The following is an 18,078-nucleotide window of genomic DNA, read 5'->3' on the forward strand; positions in this document are numbered from 1 at the left end:
TGTGTCTTGTTCGTGGGGATGAGTGGGAAAGAGGATAATTCTATATTGAAAATTTAAAACTTCTCATTTGAAGCGCTAGGTCCATCTGTATGAAAACACTGAATCAACAAGCCTAGTATCATTAAGCCCCTACTATGTACCAGCCACAGGGGCCATGGAGGGGGGCGGGTTGAAACAGTCCCTGCCCTCAAAGAGCTTACATTCTGATAGGGGCAATAACTTGTACAAATAGCAGGAAAGGCTACAGGTGGAAGATAAAATCTGAGCTGAGTGTGAAGGAAATTATAGGGATTCTGAGAGGCAGAAATCGGGAAAGTATTCCAGTCATGAGAGACAATGTATGTAAAGGCATAGAAGTAGATAGAGGTGGAATGCTGAATTTGAGGAACCAAAATTTTGCTAGAACATAAGAGTACACAAAGGAAAATAATGTAAAATAAATCTGTAAAGGTTAGTTGGATCTGGATTGTGAAGTACTTCTTAAATGTTAGTCTGGGGGATTTGTATATATCCCAAAAAATCTGTATAGCTAACATCAGAATCAGATTGGGTGGGGCAGCTAGGTGGCACAGTGGATAAGGCACTGGCCCTGAATTCAGGAGGATCTGAATTCAAATCCAGCCTCAGACACTTGGCACTAGTTGTGTGACCTTGTTGCCCCGCCCAAAAAATCAGATTGGGGAAGTGTATGTTTCTGCATTTATTGCATATATGGTTTTTTTTTTTAATTTAATTCTTTAATTCTTTTACAGGTTTTCTAATCAACTGGCATCATGTTCTATGCTCACTTTGTTCTGAGTAAGAGGGGGCCGCTGGCCAAAATTTGGCTAGCGGCCCATTGGGATAAGAAGCTAACCAAAGCCCATGTGTTTGAGTGTAATTTGGAGAGCAGTGTGGAGAGTATCATTTCACCCAAGGTATGTTTTATGTTGGTATCAGCAGACATTTTGGTATGTTTTTTAGCATGAAATACTAATTATAAAAACCTTTATAGTTTATTAGTTTGTTTAAAGAAATTGAGAGATCATCCCAAATGTTGTTAATTGTTAATAGATTAGCATAGAACTTTTATCAGATAAAATTTGCTCATTATTCTTGATGTAATTTTGGTCAGATCTTTTTTTAAACAATGTCTCAGTTAATAATTGTTAAATAAGCTACGTAGCTTGATTCATAATAAGTATAGCCAATTTAATAACATGCTCACTATTTTAAATTTATATATATATATATGTTGATATTTAACTTAATATTTCACTTTAAAGGCAGGTTTTTTGTGTTTAGGTGCCCTTGATCCAAGAATTCACACCCACTGGGTGAAGATTACTGGAAAGAAAACTTGCACTTTGAGTAAAAATGTTCCTAATCATTAGACCTTTTTTCCTCTTGACTCAGGAATATCTGGAAAACTTCCCTATTCTGCTTTCCTGTTTGACCTCTACCATTTAAACACAAGCTTAAATGTAAACTTTATTCTTCCCTTTTTTAATCTACCTGTGTCTCAGCTTCCTGAAGACTCAGAAGTATAATTTTTGTAACCTTTAAAAGCTTTTTTCAACTCCTCACTGCTTACCAAATTCTAGGATTTTTTTCAGTTCTTAGAACATCCATCCTCTACTTGAAGATTGCTTCTTAAATTGAACTCATTCCCCTTCCAAAGCTAACGATTCCCTTTTTTTTTTTTTAAACAATTCTGATCTTTAGGAATTTGTATTTGTATTGAGCCAGAATTGTCTTCCCTATAACTTTGATGACAAGAGCACATTGCATTTGGACTTGAGGGACATGAGTTCTAGTAGTTAACATCTGTATGACCATGTGCAAGTAAATTAACTTCTGGGCATTTAGAATGATATTGAGAATATACATAGAGTAATTGGCAAGCTGTCATCCTCTCTGAAGGTTTTCCTCTAATATGGCTTCCTCCACAGAAAACATTCTTGACTATCTTTTCAACACTAGATGTACCTTCTCATGCCCCCAAAGCATGCTGGTCCAGGAGAAGGAGTTAGGCATATTTACTTATTTATCCCAGCTACTGCTTCTAACTGCTTCCATTCCTGCTGCTACCTCTTAGTAACCTCTCCTTTGAGGTTCACTCACTTCATACCACCTTACTAAGAATCTTATGGCAAGGGCAGCTAGGTGGTGCAGTGGATAGAGCACAGGCCCTGGAGTCAGGAGAACCTGAGTTCAAATCTGGCCTCAGACACTTAACACTTACTGGCTCTGTGGCCCTGGGCAAGTCACTTAACCCCAATTGCCCCTCCCCCCCCCCCCCAAAAAAAAGAAGAAGAATCTTATGGCAGTTCTCTATCTCCCTCAATCTTTCTCCTTTGTCAAAGAATTTAATACCTGGCTCTATGCCAACTGACTGCCACATTTTATGTATCTAGCCCTACCATCTCTCTTGAGTTCTAGCCATGTACGTCTAATTGCTTGTTGGATATTTCAAACTGAACTTACCATGGGCATTTCAGACTCAGTGTCCAAAACTGAATGCACTCCCACATTTCCTTTACATCTTTAGAATCCTTTGTATCCTTCGTAATTCTTCTCAAACACTTCTTTCCACATGGAGTCTTTCTTGGTCTTTTCCCATCCCCCAAACTGCTTGAATCTTTCTCCCTCCCCCCCCCCCTTTTTAAAACAAATTTTACCTTGTATTTATTTGGAATTGACTAACTTAAGTATATCTTCCCTAATAGAATGTAAGTTCCTTTAAACTAGAAAAGGGTTTTTTGCCTTTGTCATTGTATCCCTGTTGCCTGGCACCTAAGTATTTTATATTAGGGAATTTCAATATTTGAACACTCTAGCCTCCTAGTTCATTAATCCCTATTCCATATAAGCCCCACATAGGAAGTCACACCCCACACCCTTGATCTCATTAACTTTTCTTGATCAAGAAAATTGAAGTCCCTCCTACCTACCCATAATTTCCTGTGATTATATCTCCTAGGCAACACTCCTGTGCATATTCTTCATACTCACATTGTTCTCTGCTCAGTGTCCCTGTTCTTGCTTCTTCCCCCTCCACAGTCTTGATCCTGTAGCTAATCAATTCCATTTTCTTCTGTTCTTGACAATCTGTCAGGTATCAAGTTAAGCAACCTACTATGTGGCAGGCACTGTTCTGGGTCCTGGGTGGAGATACAAATACTCACAAAGGAGCTTAAATCCACTTCTTTCAAATTCACATGTTGCTAACTGCTAAAGGAAGTCATGTAAACATGCTGACTGAAATGACTACAATTTTGTTTTCTAATCTCGACTGACCTCTTATGGCTCTTTTACTGACTGGCATTCCTCATAGCAGTTCCAAATGCTCTCTTTCCTCCTTAAATTTCCTATACTCCCCTGTACTGTTCTCAGTATAAAACTTAAAAAAAATAAAATAAAAAAGAGGCAAGAAAAATAGAAGACAGTGTGAAATATCTCATTGGAAAAACAATGGACAATAGATCCAGGAGAGATAATTTAGAAAATACAGGCAATTCAAGCTCTCTTCTCTTCTCCCCCCCCCCCCCAGCATAATCCTTTAATGTCATTTCCTATTCTTTCCTCTTTATTTGTGAATAGATGTCCCTTCTCTTGACCAAGTCCAAACCAGCTTGTAACCTTGATCATACTCTTCCATCTTTGGCAGATTGCTTTTTTAATTATCACATCTCTCTAATCATTATTCTTTTCCTAACTGGTGACTTCTTCCTTGTTACACATAAGCATACTTAGATATCCCTCATTCTTCACTTGTCCTTATGATTTCTCTAGCTGTTATCGTATAGTTCTCATTCCTCATGCTGCCAAATGGCTTAAAAAAAAAAGCTGTCTAAATTTGCTGCCTCCACTTCCTCTCTTTTTGCTTAGCCCCTTGCAATCTGACTTCCATCCTCAATTTCACCTTTGCAACATCTCTAGAATGCTCCCCCTTCTCTTCCTCTGATACAGCCACTAGTGCAGGCTTCTATCACCTCTCACCTTGATTACTGTAATAGTCTGCTGGTGGGTCTGCCTCCCTCAAGTCTTTCCGTACTCCAATCTATCCTCCATTCGGCCACTAAAGTAATTTTCCAAAAATGCTGGTCTGACATGTTATTCCCTTACTCAGTAAAATCCAGTAGCTTCCTATTTATTGCCTCTAGGAGCAAATTAAAAAATACTTTGGTATTCAAAGCCCTTCATAACTTAGCTCCCTTCTACCATTCTAGTCTTTTTATACCTTTCTTTCTGACATGTACTCTTCAGTCCAGTGACACTGGCCTTAATTGTTCCATGAACAAGACACTCCATCTCTCAGCTCTGGACATTTTCTCTGCCTGTCCCCCATTCCTGGAACACTTTCCCTCTTCAACTTGACTACTGACCTCCCTGGCTTCCTTTAAGTCTCAAGTAAAATCCCACCTTCTTACAGGAAGCCTTCTCTCTTAATGCTTTCCCTTTTTAAATTATTTCCTATTTATCCTACATATAGCTTACCTTGTGTGTCTGTATATATATATATATATATATTCATTTGCATGTTGTCTCCCCTACTTTTTTGCCCCTTTTTGTATTCCCAGCAGCACAATGTCTGGCACATAGTAATAAATGTTTGTTGATTGAAAGATAACTAGGATTTATATAAAGCTTTATGTAGTTTGCAAAGAGTTTTGCAAATCTCATTTTACCCTCCCAGCAATCCTGAGATAGATGCTATTATATACAGATAAGGAAAGTGAGACACAGGTTAGGTGATTTACCCAGAGTCTCATAGCTGGTACCTTAAATCAGATATGAACTGACAATGTCCTAACTCCAGATCTAGCCTTCATAGTCATCATTCTTGACCCTCTGCAGTATTTGACACTGTAAGACTACCCTATCCTCCTAAACAAGGTCTTCTGTCTAGAATTTGTGACTTTGATATCTGTCCTGACTGACCATTTGTCAGTTTCTTTTCTAATTCATCATCTCTGTGTCTTCTAACTATGGGTGTATCTTAAGGTTCTGCCTGTCTTAAGTTTCCATGGATTTAATTAACTCTCTGCAAGTCTATATATCTAGTCTTGGCTTCTCTCCTAAGCTCCAGTCCAACATTTCCAATTGTCTATTGGATATTTCCAGCTTAGTATTCTGTGGTTATCTCAAATTCAGTATTTCTAAAACAACTCCTCTTTCCTCCACAACCTTAGCCCTTTTCCTAAATTTCCTATTTCTGTTGATGTCACTACCCTCCCCCTTTCAGTTAACCAGGTTCAGACCCTTGTAGTCATTTTTCAGTTCTTCATTTACCCTTATTAGTTGCCAAGTTTGTTAACTCTGCCTCTTACTGAATCTCTCAGATTTGTCACCTTTTCTCCACTCAGCCACTGCCCTACGTCTGGCTCTTATCACCTCTTTTGCTTGAACTATTTTGATAGCCTCCTGTTTAGTCCCTCTGCCTCAAGCTTCTCCCCTGGCTATTCCATCTTCTTTCTCCATGCCTTTACATGGCTGCCCCATCCACACCCCATTCCTGGAATACATTCCCTCCTCAGTTCTGCCTTAGGATCCTTATTTTCACTTGTGAAAATACCACCTTGTATGTGAATCCTTTCCTAATTCCATCCTATTCTGCCATTCCCCCTTCACCCCCTACCCTCATCCTTTGTCAAGAAAATCTACCTTTTTGTATGTGTTCATGTTATCTTCTCCAATAGAATATAAGCTCAACAGGTGTGGGGATGTTTTGTTTTTGCCTTGTATCCCTAGTGCCTCATATAGTGTCTAGAGCATTATGCTTTTTGATAGATACTCACCATATTTTCTTTGGACTCTTTCAAATCAACTCCCCTAAAATCTAGGGTACTGATTCTTTACTTCATATTCCCTTTCATATCTTGAATCCTAAGATAGCATTGTCCCTTCCTCCCAGGCTTCCTTCAGCAAATTATTGATCTGAATCGGGTATAGAATCACAGTTGTTGCTGTTTCCATCTTCTGAAAGATGAAGTTATCAACAAGTCAAAAATAGATCATGTCTTATCTTTTGATCAAAAGACATGGGAGATGGGGGCAGGTAGGTGGCACAGTGGATAAAGCACCAGCCCTGGAGTCAGGAGGATCTGAGTTCAAATCCGTCCTCAGACACTTGACACTTACTAGCTGTGTGACCCTGGGCAAGTCACTTAACCCTCATTGCCCCACCAAAAAAAAAAAAAAGAAGACGACGACGACGGCATGGGAGATGGTCCAAAGTGAGAAGTCTCCCATCACAGCTATATTTTACCTTCATGGCAGCTTTATCTTAAGGAACCATTAGAGCTTTCAGCTTTTTCTTCTGTCTATCCAGGTACAGGATAGTTTATTTCCACCCTGATGTTACTTCCATTCTTCAACCTTTGATCCTTACCCAGATGCTCCACACACTGCTTTTCCCTTCAAATTTATGAGATTCCAATGTATACTTTTGTTATTTATACAGTGGTACTGTACTGAACCATTGAAACTTTGTGCTGGGCCTTTTTTTCCCCCTGTATTGTTTCACTTGGTGATCTCATCAGTTCTCATGAATTCATCTCTGCAGGTGATTCTCAGATCTATTTGTCCAGCCACAATCTCTCCCAGTCTCCAGCTACCTATCGGACATCTTGAATTCAACATGTCCAAAACTGAACTCTTTATCTTTTTGTCAAAACCCTCTCCTCTTCCCAACTTCCCCATTACTGTGGAAGACAACACAGTCCAGTCACCCCTGCTTGCAGACCTAGGTGTCATCCTTGACTCCTCACTCTGACTCATATCCAGTCAGTTGCCAAGTCCTGTTGTATCTACCTTCCTATGTCCCCTTTTCTCCTTTGACACAGCTTCCATCCTTTTCACTTCGTGTTTGGACTATTGCCTAACTCTTGCCTCAAGCCTCTCGTCACTCCAGTCCATCCTCCACTCAGTTGTGAAATCAATCTTCCTAAAGTGTGTGTGTGTGTGCGTGTGAGACACACACACACACACCCCTCCCTCTGCCAATCTAGTCAACTCCATTAGCTCCCTGTTACCTCCAATATTGAATGTCAAAATCTAGTGTGGTTTTTAAAGCCCTTCAGTACCTGGCCCTTTCCAACCTTTCCAGTCTTCTTATATATGGTCTTCCCCATACCCCACAAATACTCTACCATCCAGTGTAGCCTCCTTCCAATCCCTTGAACAAAACAATCCATTTATTGTTTTGTTGATTGTCTAGACTTGAGAAAATATTAATGATGTCTATTATATAATATGTATTATGTATCTTAATGTATCATGTGTCTTTTTTTTCCCCCTGGAGTTCTTAAAACATTTATCAGCACATCCTGGCTGCTTTCTCTATGAAATTACCTCCAAAGTATCCTGTATATATCTTGCTTTTACTAAGTTGTCTATAGTCTCCCCCATTAGACTGTATGCTCTTTTAAAACTCTAGCTTATTTTCTATGTTGTACTCGCCTGCTGCTTAATAGCTGTATCTGAGCCCTTTTTTTAGCTTTTCATTCTTTAAGGTATCCTTCATCATATCATCAAGTCTCCAGACCAATACATGCTTTGGAGGTTTTGTTAGATTTACTATCTCTTTGGCCATCATTCCTTTATTTTAGATCATTATCACCTTTTTTCAACATCTTTTAAATTTAGTTCCTTCTAATTTTAAAAAAATATTGATGAAAACACTCAAGTCCTTTAGTTTCCTATTCCTTGTTTTGATGTATGGGAGAGTATTTCCAGATTCTCATTTCTACATTCTTTTGTCAATCACCAGAATGATCATTAAATATAACTAGTTTCAGGCAGTTTTCCATCATTACTACTTTAGCTACATGCTCTAGGAAGACAACACACTTCTTTCACATAAAGCTAGAATTCTTCAGCATTTGCTATCTATGACAATTTGTCTTTCTTTTGGCAATAAAAGATTGCATCACTCTTGGAGTAATGCTTTTGAATTGTCAGTCTCTTGTGTACCACCAAAACCTTGACTAAGATCTGATCTACCCTCTACTAAGTATGGTACTGAGAGCTAGTAAGAACCTTAGAGTTCACCTAGTCCAATTACCTATTTTTACAGGGGAGGAAACTGAGGCCCAGAGAAGTTAAGTGATTTGCCAGCATGTTTCAGATTGCCCACTTGCAGATCTTAGATTTGATTCCCTATCTTTTGGCTCTGCTATGGATCATTAAATGTTGTCATAGTCTTTAAGAGGTAGAAGAAAGCAAGGAGTTTGGTAATTTACAGGTTTCACTGTACTGAACTCCATTTACCTCACTTTAAAAAAAAAAAAGATTTAGCTTTTATTTGGGAAATTTTGGGGGTGTTAAAACATTTTGACCAATGAATTGGGGGGGGGCAATGGGGGTTAAGTGACTTGCCCAGGGTCACACGGCTAGTAAATGTCAAGTTCCTGAGGTCAGATTTGAACTCAGGTCCTCCCTGAATCCAGGGCCGGTGCTTTATCCACTGCACCACCTAGCCGCCCTCACCAATGAATTTTGTAACTAGAAATTACTGTCATGTTAGATTCACTGAAATATGTTAACATGTCTCATACCTCCTTACCAAGAAGACTGAAAACTGTATGTTAGTTTATAAAAATTTTACTAGGTAGGGCAAATATTTATTCTGAGTAGAAGGAGAGAGTGCTTGTTTGTGATACATACATCCTTAATAGAAGGTGTAACCCCTTCTTTGAAATTTACTTCAGTGATTATTACTCTTGGGCCAGAAGATTCATGATTTTTTTAAACAGATATTTATTAAATACATGCCATGTGCTGTGGAGTGTACAAAGACACAAGTTCCGTCCAATTTTAGATGTATATATTTTAAATTTCACATTAGAGTATAATACAGTGTTTTACTAAAGACTGATTTACATGAAAGATTCTTCATGGCTTATTTGGATTCTTGTTACAGTAAATTCTTCATTAATTTGTTTAGAACATTGGTCAATATAGACAGTCCCTGACATTCTACCCTTCCCTATCACAGCGGTACTTCCATTGTATATATCAAATTCCCTGGTTTGGAAGTTGTTATATACTTAGCAGCACCCATCATCCTATCATCTGTTTATCTCAGAAGGAAAGAAGTTGAAAACTTAGGTGTCCTGCTCTTCACAGGTTGCCAACTCCCCACTGTGGGATAAAGTTGTGTAGTGATTTAAGGGGGGAATGGAACATTCTTTACTTTTTAGTCATATGCTCTGCCAGATAAAGTTTTTGATTATTGTAAGTGAAGGAAAATGTGCTGGTTTTTTTTTTAAATTATAAGCCACTCCCACTTTCTTTGCATCTATATAAAGTAGACTGCATTTGGCAAAAAAAAAAAATGTTTTGATAGAAGCTTTTACTCTTGACCAGGGATTTAGCATTAAATAATCATTGCTATCTCTAGCATTGTATCCTAAAAGCTAAGATAAAGCTTTGCAAATTAAAATAATAAAGTTAAGCTCAAGCTCCTAAGTGGACATTGAGTTAAGAAGTGGACATAAAAAGGAACTGACATAAATGTGACCCATAGAAAACGAATATTCGGGCTAAGATAAATTTTAAATAAGGTAGTTAGTTAATAGGAATGTATTCACCAGTTTAGTTTTGGGGGAATTGTTTGGATAACTTAGAAATCTTTAAAGAGCTACTCAGAGAAGTTTGCTTTTTCCCCTCAATGTCCTAATGGCAACAGAATCATTCAAAACCATTGTACTTGTATTGCTTTGAGTCTTTGTAACATCTGGATACGAGCCTCCCTATAAATACTTCACTTGAATTTTATATAGAAAAATGTGTAAAATCTAGCTAATCTCCCTGCTCATTTTTGTTTTGTCTGGTGACCTTAATTTTATAGAAAGTTAATGTTAATATTTTATTTATAGGTAAAGATGGCACTTCGAACCTCAGGACATCTCTTATTGGGAGTAGTTCGAATCTATCACAGGAAAGCAAAGTATCTTCTTGCAGACTGTAATGAAGCTTTCATTAAGATAAAGATGGCATTTCGGCCAGGTACTGTCAAGCTTTCTTCTTTCCTACTTTGCTCACTATTTTCCCTAGTTTTGTGGTAGATACTGTTTCAAGTGATATTCTAAACTGTTCTTAATAATGAAACAGTATTTGAAAAAACATTTTGACTTCTTTTTTCCTCTTCTAAAAGATGATTGGCCGGCTTAAAATTATGCATATAGTGACTGACACTTATACTGTCAAAATGCAAGGGGAAACTGATTCTTTAATTACTGTTAAACACAATTGCTAATAATCAGTACTCCCCCCCCCCCCCCAATAATCCTCTGAAGCATGAGGTTTTTAGCATTTTTTGTCATGTGGAGCCCTTTGGCAGCCTGATGAAGTCAACAAGACCCTATTTCAGAATGTTTTTAAATGCATAAAATAGAGTGTGTACAGTGAATTATAAAGGAAATCGGCTTTACAGAAATTTAGTTATAAGAATGTTTTAAAAGACAAGTTCACATAACCTGAGTTGAGAACTCCTTTTCTAGAGGCTAGGGTAACTTGTCCTTATCAATAAGCAAACTGTCAGTTTTTGGAGCAAAGAAATGTTTCCTGTTGTCATACTGTTTAAAGGTAATTGTACTTTCCTGTTACTTTATACATGATCATATTATGCATAATTTTGAAAGAGGAATGTTAGGTTATGTTTTATCTTTTTCTACTTGAAAAGTTAATTATTAAAATATTAGTGGGCTTGCCCTAAATTTACATCTCTCAATTTTTAGTAAAATAAAGTTGTCCAGAAGACCTGGGTTCAATCTGGCTGTGTGATCCTGAACAAGACAATTTCAAGTTTTTAGTGCCTCCAGCATCTTTTAAAGACTGTCTTACTGTGATTATAGAAGAAATTCTATCCTTATTCTATCTTTCAGGAAATCTCACTGCCTCCATCTTACCCTTTGTTCTATAGAAATTGGGTTGTATATTCACTTCTTAATTCAACTTTGTCTTTTTCAGGTGTTGTTGATTTGCCTGAAGAAAATCGGGAAGCTGCTTATAATGCAATTACCTTACCTGAGGAATTCCATGACTTTGATCAGCCACTGCCTGATTTAGAGTATGATTTTTATTATTTATTACTGACTTTCTCTACAACATAAATAATCTTCCACTGCATTCCAGTACTACCTTTTTATCTGAATGTCTTGGCATTGTTTTTACACAGCCATTATCTTAGAGGTGCATATGCCCTGATTTTTACTGTTAATCAGTTTGGTTTTTAGAACCACTGTTTTGTATTATCTGGGACAGGAAAGATAAGTAGCATGCCACAAGTTCTGTGCTAGTTGTGATGTGATTTAGTGTCGGTCACATCATCTTCATAAATGAAAATTTTCAGGGGCAGTTAGGTGGCACAATGGATAAAACACCGACCCTGAATTCATAAGGACCTGAGTTCAAATGTAGTCTCAGACACTTGACACTTACTAGCTGTGTGACCCTGGGCAAGTCACTTAACCCTCATCGCCCTGCAAAAAATGAATGAATGAATGAAAATTTTCCATAAGGACCTGGACATAGTTTTGTGGAAACAGTCTGACTAGAAGCTAAAGTATGCATTTCTTTTCATATTTCAGTTCATTTCCTGTGGCAGTTGGATATGAGTAAACCAAAAGGGGGAAATTGTTACAAATGGTTTCCCCTAACTTGAGAATTGCCAAACAGGTTTAGGAAATGGAACTTGAGCTTCATTCTGGTTTAGTTATAACATGATTGAACTTAAGAGAACATATGATCATTTGAACCATAGTTCCAGGTGGATCATCCTAGAATCTCAGTTAGAAGGCACCATAAGGGGCAGCTAGATGGCACAGTGGATAGAGCGCCGGCCCTGGAGTCAGGAGTACCTGAGTTCAGATCTGGCCTCAGATACTTAACACTTACTGGCTGTGTGACCCTGGGCAAGTCACTTAACCCCAATTGCCTCACTAAAAAAAAACAAAAAAAAAAAGAAGGCACCTTAAAGGTCACCGAGGCCAACTCATTCTTTAACAGAAATCTCTCTAAATCCCTGAACCAGCCTCCACTTTTGGAAAACCTCCAGTCATGTACTACTTACTACCTTTCAAAGTAGCCCTGTTCTGCTTCTGAATGTATCTAATAGAAAGTTTCCATTATTTTATACCAAAATCTGCCTATCTTTAAAGTCTACTCCTCGTATTAATTCTACCTTTGGGAAAAAAGCTAAGCAAATTACATCCTCTTTCTATATGGTAGCAGTCTTCAAATATTTAAAGGTATATCATAAATCCTCCTTCTCTCTCCCATCCTTTTTTTTTTTTTTTTTTTTTCCTGGGGAATGAGGGTTAAGTGACTTGCCCAGGGTCACACAGCTAGTGTCAAGTGTCTGAGGCCAGGTTTGAACTCAGGTCCTCCTGAATCCAGGGCCAGTGCTTTATCCACTGCGCCACCTACCTGCCCCTCCCATCCATTTTCAACACCCCCAATCTTGTCTTCTGACTGAACACCCCTGATACTTCAAGTCTTACATGTGATAGTTTCTATTCCCTCAACCGTTTTGGTTACCTTCCTCTGGTTGTACTCCATTTTGTCAGTGTACATATTAAAAGGTACTTAAAACTGAATCTCAGCTGTCTTGAGTACAGTAGAATTATAGCCCTTTTATAAGTATGCTACCTATATATTTGTCATTTGTCACAATTGTTAAATATATTTTGACAGAGGGCAGCTAGTTCCCTGTGGTGCTCTATAATTCTGAGTCTGCTTCTAAAAGTGGCCTGTTCCTTCTTTGTTCTTACTACTCCCCTATAGCTTTTTTTTTTTTTTTCATTTGATCCTAGTTTTCATTGCAAGATTCACCTTATTCTGGGCTTTAACATTTTAGATACTCTTAGAATAGCTTGCTGCTCTTCTGTACGTTGTTTTTGGCCCAGGTTCAGAAGCACAGAATCTAAATCTTGGAAAGGATTTCATACCAGTAACTTCATATCTCTTTTAACAAGTGGTCATTCAGTCTCTCCTGAAGACCTCCAGTGAGGGGAGTCCCTCATTTTACCTTTATGTAAAGGAATTTTAAAAAAGAAAATGTTATGGTTGTCTGTACCTGTGTAATTCCTATTCCTTTATTTTGTTCTTCTCTTGACAACAGAACAAGTCCCATTACTCTTCTGTACAATAGCCCTTCAGATACTTGAAGGCAATTGTTATGTCCCTGCTCAGTCTTCTCCTAGCCAAAAATTTCAATTCCTTCTACCAATTATTTTATTATCCAGTGAACATGGCCGTTACCATGAATGCATTTGATCTTATACCTAAAATGTTATGTGCAAAATTGAATACAATACTCCAAGTGCTTTCTGACCACAATAGATTTACTGCTGGATTACCACCTCCCTCTTTAGACACTTTCCTGCTTTCTATACAACCTAAGATTTCATTCACTGTTAAGACTGCCATGTTGCTTGTAGGAAATGAAAATTTCCAGATCCTTTCCCCAAAAAGCCACTGTCTAGCCACATCTTCCCCCATCTTGTACTTGCAAAGTAGGAGCTTGTTTAATTGAAATCCAGATTTCAATTGATATTTATCTTTTTTGACTAGCCAGATATTTTTGCCTCTGGACTCAGTCCAACATTTCTGTTATCTTTTCCAGCTTTGTGTCATCTGTACATTTTGATAAGCATGCCAATCTGTGCCTTCAAGTCATTGATTAAAAAATGTTAAACATTACAGGGCCAAGGATCTTTGGGTCATGCCACTAGGTCGTCAACCCATCATTGATTATTTTTTGGGCCCAAGCTTTCAACCAGTTCCACAGTTATTTTATAATATCATCTGACTTGAATCTCCCCATCTTGTCTACAAGAGTAATATAACATGCAAGGCTTTGTCTCTTTGCTGAAATCTAAGTATGTTGTCTCTATAGCAAACTTAATTGTGCATATTCCAATAGCCCTGTTAAAAAAGGAAATACGGTTAACTTGTTTTGACTCTTTAATGATCACTTCCTTTATATGATTTCAAGCTATCCCTTAATAATGTGACTTAGCATCTGACTAAGAATTGAAGGCAGGTGTACCAACCTGCCTGTACTACCCTTGGAAGTATTTTATTTGGACCTATAGTAACTTCAGCTTATCGAGAACAGCTTGTTATTAGTAAACTTATCATTTCACTTAAGGATTTGAAACCCAAGATAAATGATCCTTTTTGTTCTTTGCTTCCAAGCCCAAAGACTATTTTTTTAGCCAACAAAACCGAAACAATTTAAAATTCAGTTATGTTTTTTTCTTACCACCAGTCTCATCCTATAAAGATGACCATCCTTGTCCCTTGTTGTTCTTACTGCCTCCATCTTATTTACATATCTTCTTAAAATTTCTTCATTATTAGAATTCAGTATTGTAAACAATTTATCCTCATATCTTGAACTGACTTTGTCCATAGAATCTTACTATGGATTGCTACAGATCTGATCCTTGATCTGAATTCTTTGTATCTCTCAAAGTTATGAATATGCAAGGCAGTCTATTTATCAAACTACAATGGTGTAATTACTTCTTGAAGTTCCCATCATTTTATTATTTTTTCTCCACCATGGGCAGTTTGCTACTAATTGCATAAAATCTGGCAAATTTTCTTGTTTTATGATGCAAGTTGGTCCAAATGATAAGAGACTATCACAGTTCTATGTATCTATTTTCTTCGTCTTGCCTTGAGCCTCTCAGTATTTTTTTTATCTATAATGCAAAGATAATTGTTGAAAGTAAGTTATTTTAGCCCATTGTGCTATTTTGGAAAAGTCTAAGCAGTTCTACTTCTTTTTAATTTTTTTAAAGTGACATTGACGTGGCTCAGCAGTTCAGCCTTAACCAGAGTAGAGTGGAAGAGATTACAATGAGAGAAGAAGTTGGAAACATCAGTATCCTCCAGGAAAATGACTTTGGTAAAAGAAAATTTTTAAGTGAAAGAAATGGAAATATGATCCATGACTTCTAATGAATTAGAAGTTTGGGGGGAATGAGTATGAGGGTGCTGAAGAGGGTAGTTATTTCTTTACAGATTTTCTTTTCAGGAAACTCCACCTCTTGCTTCCACTTTTCTGCCTCCCCCTCTCACACACATGGAGAAAGCTAGAAAAAAACAAGATCCTTTTTACATATTTGTATAGTAAGGCAAAACATTCCCCATTGGCCATGTCCCCTCAGAAATGTCTGCATCGTTCCAAGTCCTTCATCTCTATCAGGAAGTGGATAGTAGCGTCACAAGTTTTCTAGAATTGTGATTGGTCTGAAAGATATTTTTCTCTACAATATTATTATTACATAAATTGTTCTACTGGTTCTCATTTAATTCTGTCTACGCAGATTTCTATTAGATTCATGTTTGGATTAGGACCAAGTTCAGCTACATCTAATTATATATTTTAATAAGTTATGCTGAGTTACTCAAGAAATTATAATAAATAAAATTAAGTATCAAGTTATACCTTTTCATCAAGAAAAGGATTCCCTATTATTCCATTTCTCCCTCCATATTAATAGATACTGCATATTGTCTTAGTTCTTCTTGTTTATAGCTTTTCCTATTTTCTCAGTACTAAAGCACGTTAGCTCTGTAACAAATTCTCTAAAAAGAAAGCTCTCTGGAGATTTCCACTGTAGTATAGATTTTAGTAAGAAAAAATTCTTTAACTGCTACTACAGAAGCTCCTGGTAGTAATAGTTACATGGAATAGGTGACTCCATTTATAATTTTGGATTCATTTGGATTTCTGTGCAGATTTTACCACTTTGTATAACATGAATATACATAATATAATTTATGGAAGTGGGAGTGGTTTTTGTCCGTATAAAATAAGTTCTTTTCAGTGAATACAGATTTAAATTCTTATTAGGTGACTTTGGGATGGATGATCGTGAAATGATGCGTGAAGGTAGTGCATTTGAAGATGATGACATGTTAGTGAGCACTAGTGCTTCTAACCTCTTACTGGAACCTGAACAAAGTACCAGCCACCTGAATGAGAAAATAAACCACCTAGAATATGAAGACCAGTACAAAGATGACAATTTTGGAGAGGGAAATGATGGTGGCATACTGGGTATGTTAAAAAACACATCTTTTAAAATGATTCCTTCATTGAACTCTGATGTATCAACAACGAATCATCAAAGTACTTAGTAATATGTGTTGCTTTTGTAGATGACTGAATCAGCAGGCCAGTGGTGGCAAGTCCAAACAAATACTTCATTCGGACCTATTCTGTAACAGTTATGTTAGCAATCTGATTTTGCAGACAGTCCAGATAGTACTAAATTTTAAAAGTTTTTTCATTTTCAATTTTATTCTTCAGATTATAATTAAGAAATTTTCTGTTCATTTTAGACTTGGATGGATGTCATGAGCTCACTAAAACATGTTCATGCGGTTTTATGTTTTTTAGTAATTGGGGTCTAATAGCTATTGTCTTTCATATTATAGTTGGATTTTTTTCTACTGTTTCAGATGACAAACTTATAAGTAATAATGATGGAGGTATATTTGATGATCCACCTGCCCTCTCTGAAGGAGGGGTCATGATGCCAGAGCAGCCTGCACATGATGATATGGATGATGATGACAATGTATCAAGTAAGTATGCCTCTTTATGAATGTGTTTCTAGTATTTTAATTTAATTGGGATTGTGTGGTATCCAGAATACATTTAACATGAGAGATTAGTGAGTAAATTTGTTTTGTACATCAGTATCTGTAACTTCATTACATCAAGACATCCCTAGTTAGATTTGAAAGTAATTTTCTACTGCAGTCCTTATTTCTAATTTTCCTTTTTCACACTAGGACTCATTTTTCAAGTGGGAAAAGGAATTGGGAGGAAAGGGTTATATATAGTTGGGTTCTGAGAATTGATTCTTTCTCTTAAGGGCATTTATATTTCATAGGGGAATTCTGGGTATTGGTTGACTTTGGAGTTCTTGGTGGAAATACTTTTTGTGTGTCTTTGTTTTTATTTTTTTTAATAGTGGGTGGACCAGATAGTCCAGATTCAGTAGACCCTGTTGAACCATTACCAACTATGACTGATCAAACAACACTTGTTCCAAATGAAGAGGAAGCCTTTGCTTTGGAACCTATTGACATCACTGGTGAGTAAACAAAATATGTTTTGACTACTCCTAATAATGGAAATTTTAGGTGTCTAAAGGAATCTTGATTATGTAGACTATGGTAAGAGACCTGGGCACTAATTCTGACTTGCCACTGTATGACCTTAGGCAAGTCTTTTTCTTATATGTGGTTTATCTACCTTTTGCTAACATGTAGTTGTATGCACATAGTCCCAGACCTAGAATGTCTAATTTCATTAGAGAAGCAGGGTTTACATAAAAGAGGTTGAATTTACATTTGTGGTTAGCAGTTATTTTTATGGAAACATTTTTAAAGTACATGAAGTTAGATTTATATCTTAAGCAAGACAGTAAACAATACAATACTAGGCCAAACTCTAAAAGAAATGAATGGTATAAATAAGAAAATACCAAGAATGATAAGAAAAATGGTGATAAAGGACTTTTTAAAACTAAAAGTGGTATACAAATTAAAGATACATTTTTTAAAATTGAGTACTAAAAACATGTAGAACATCTATACAATACAGTAAAAGAAACACTTCTCCAGTTTGATGGGTCTGGGAAATTGTTGGTCAAAAATGCAGATTAAAAGTTCTTACTGGTGAGGTTGAGTATCTACATCCATCCACACCTCACCCTCTCCCAATCACACCTATTGTTTGCCTTAAACTTGAATACCAGATGTGAATCCTGAAACTAAAATTGCAGTGTCTTTTTTGAAGAATGGACCTTGAGTAAAAATGGTGGGAGAGTTAAGGGGAAAGGATAAATCTAGGGAGAAGCTTGCACTTACACATTCCAGAATGAATTATTCAGGAAAATAAAGCATTTATAGCAAAAGTATAAAAAGTCTTAATAACTATAAAAACTCTGGACAGCTAGAGGGTGCCTTGGGTAGAGCACTGAGCAGAGAGTCAGGAAAACCCGAGTTAGAATACAACCTTTGTCACTAGGTATGTAACCCTGGGCAACTCATTTAACCTTG

The 18,078-nt window shown here is 37.0% G+C and overlaps 1 protein-coding gene across 2 annotated transcripts in view; it reads left to right on the top strand.

Moving 5' to 3' along the window:
* Positions 1-18,078, top strand: part of RAD21 (RAD21 cohesin complex component) — a 34,089-nt gene that overhangs the window by 4,307 nt on the left and 11,704 nt on the right. For both annotated transcript variants that reach the window (XM_043969693.1, XM_043969686.1), the window contains exons 2-8: positions 753-917; positions 9,864-9,993; positions 10,957-11,056; positions 14,799-14,905; positions 15,857-16,063; positions 16,468-16,593; positions 16,986-17,108. In XM_043969693.1, the coding sequence (XP_043825628.1) occupies positions 774-917; positions 9,864-9,993; positions 10,957-11,056; positions 14,799-14,905; positions 15,857-16,063; positions 16,468-16,593; positions 16,986-17,108 (937 nt within the window). In that variant the 5' untranslated portion in view covers positions 753-773. The remainder of the gene's footprint in view (positions 1-752; positions 918-9,863; positions 9,994-10,956; positions 11,057-14,798; positions 14,906-15,856; positions 16,064-16,467; positions 16,594-16,985; positions 17,109-18,078) is intronic.

Source organism: Dromiciops gliroides, chromosome 1 (genome assembly GCF_019393635.1).
Source record: "Dromiciops gliroides isolate mDroGli1 chromosome 1, mDroGli1.pri, whole genome shotgun sequence".
NCBI lineage: Eukaryota > Metazoa > Chordata > Mammalia > Microbiotheria > Microbiotheriidae > Dromiciops > Dromiciops gliroides.